Consider the following 1,480-nt stretch of genomic DNA (forward strand, 5'->3'; position numbering starts at 1 on the left):
CGGGTGTGCAGAGGGGTGCGGGTGTGCAGAGGGGTGCGGGTGTGCAGAGAGGTGCGGGTGTGCAGAGGGGTGCGGGTGTGTGGGTGTGTGCGTGTGTGTGCAGAGGGGTGCGGGTGTGCGTGTGTGTGCGTGTGCAGAGGGGTGCGGGTGTGCTTGTGTGTGCGTGTGCGGAGGGGTGCGGGTGTGCGAAGGGGTGTGGGTGTGCGGGTGTGTGTGCGTGCGTGTGCAGAGGGGTGCGGGTGTGCACACGCACCCCTGCCACAATGCGCGTGTGGAGGTCAGAGGACAGCCTATGAGAGCTGTTTCTCTCCTTCCACCATGTGGGTCTTGTGGACCAAACTCAGGTCGTCAGGCTTGGAGCTTGCAAGCCACTTCACCTGTCATAGCGTGTGCCTCTAAAGCAGCGGTTCTCAACTTGTGGGTGGTGACCCTTTGGCAAACCTTTATCACCAAAAATATTTACACTACGATTCATAACAGGAGCAAAATTACAGTATAAAGTAACAACAAAAATAATTTTATGGCCTGGTGGTGGTGACACATGCCTTTAATTCCAGCACTTGGGAGGCTAGAGGCAGGTGGATCTCAGTGAGTTCAAGGCCAGCCTGGTCTAGAAAGCAAGTTCCAGGATAGCCAGGACTGTTACACAGAGAAACCCTGTCTCAAAAAATAAAACAAAAAATTTTATAGTTGGGAGGTCACAGAAACACGAGGGTATTAAAGGGTAGCAGCATTAGGAAGGTTGAGAGCCACTGATCTAAAGGGAGAATTTTCTGGAAAAAAGGAGAGGCCAGCAGGAAAGACAGTGAGGCACTGAAGTCAGCCTGGGACCCAGGGGAAAATTCTATAAGCAAGTTATAGGTAGGTGGCTTCTTCCAGCCTGGCCTGGTGGCACATGCCTGTTGTCCCTACAACTTCAGAGGTTGAACCAGAAAGTTTGAGAGCCCAGGAACAGTCTGAGCTCCATATCTGAGTTCCTATCTCAAAAAACAAAAACAAACAAGCCAAAGACATATTTTTGTTCACGGGGAGCCGAAGCCTGCATACCTGAAGGTGGTACTGGGTGTTCCTGAAGACATTGTAGATGACAGCAGTGTGCGCACAGACATAGAGAATGACTCTCTGGTTCTCCCGGAGGTAGTAGACAGGGAGGAAACTGTTCCATCCAAAGGACCAGGTCATGGTCTGGAGGACAAAGACAAACAGGGCAGTGCTGTGACTCCAGCATGTTCCACCCTGCCTGCCTTTGGAGGAGAATGGCTTTGACAATTTGTTTGAAACAGGGTCACACGTGACCCAGGTTTACCTTAAACTCACTACATAGCTAAAGGGTGGCGTTTTATTCCCCATCATCCTGACTATTCTACCTTTTCTAAAAATTAAAAATAAATAAATAAATAGATTTTAAAAAATGGAGGAAGGAGCGGCAGGGAGGGAGGGTCTTTTTTTTTTTTTTTTTTTTTTTTGGTTTTTCGAGACA

General features: G+C 49.4%; 1 protein-coding gene across 1 annotated transcript in view; it reads right to left on the reverse strand.

The window, feature by feature from the left end:
- Wdr66 (WD repeat domain 66) overlaps positions 1 to 1,480 on the reverse strand; it is a 92,672-nt gene that overhangs the window by 85,734 nt on the left and 5,458 nt on the right. Inside the window, exon 3 of the mRNA XM_013349789.2 lies at positions 1,048 to 1,185. Within this exon, the coding sequence (XP_013205243.2) occupies positions 1,048 to 1,185 (138 nt within the window). The remainder of the gene's footprint in view (positions 1 to 1,047; positions 1,186 to 1,480) is intronic.

This window comes from Microtus ochrogaster, chromosome 2 (genome assembly GCF_000317375.1).
Source record: "Microtus ochrogaster isolate Prairie Vole_2 chromosome 2, MicOch1.0, whole genome shotgun sequence".
Lineage (NCBI taxonomy): Eukaryota > Metazoa > Chordata > Mammalia > Rodentia > Cricetidae > Microtus > Microtus ochrogaster.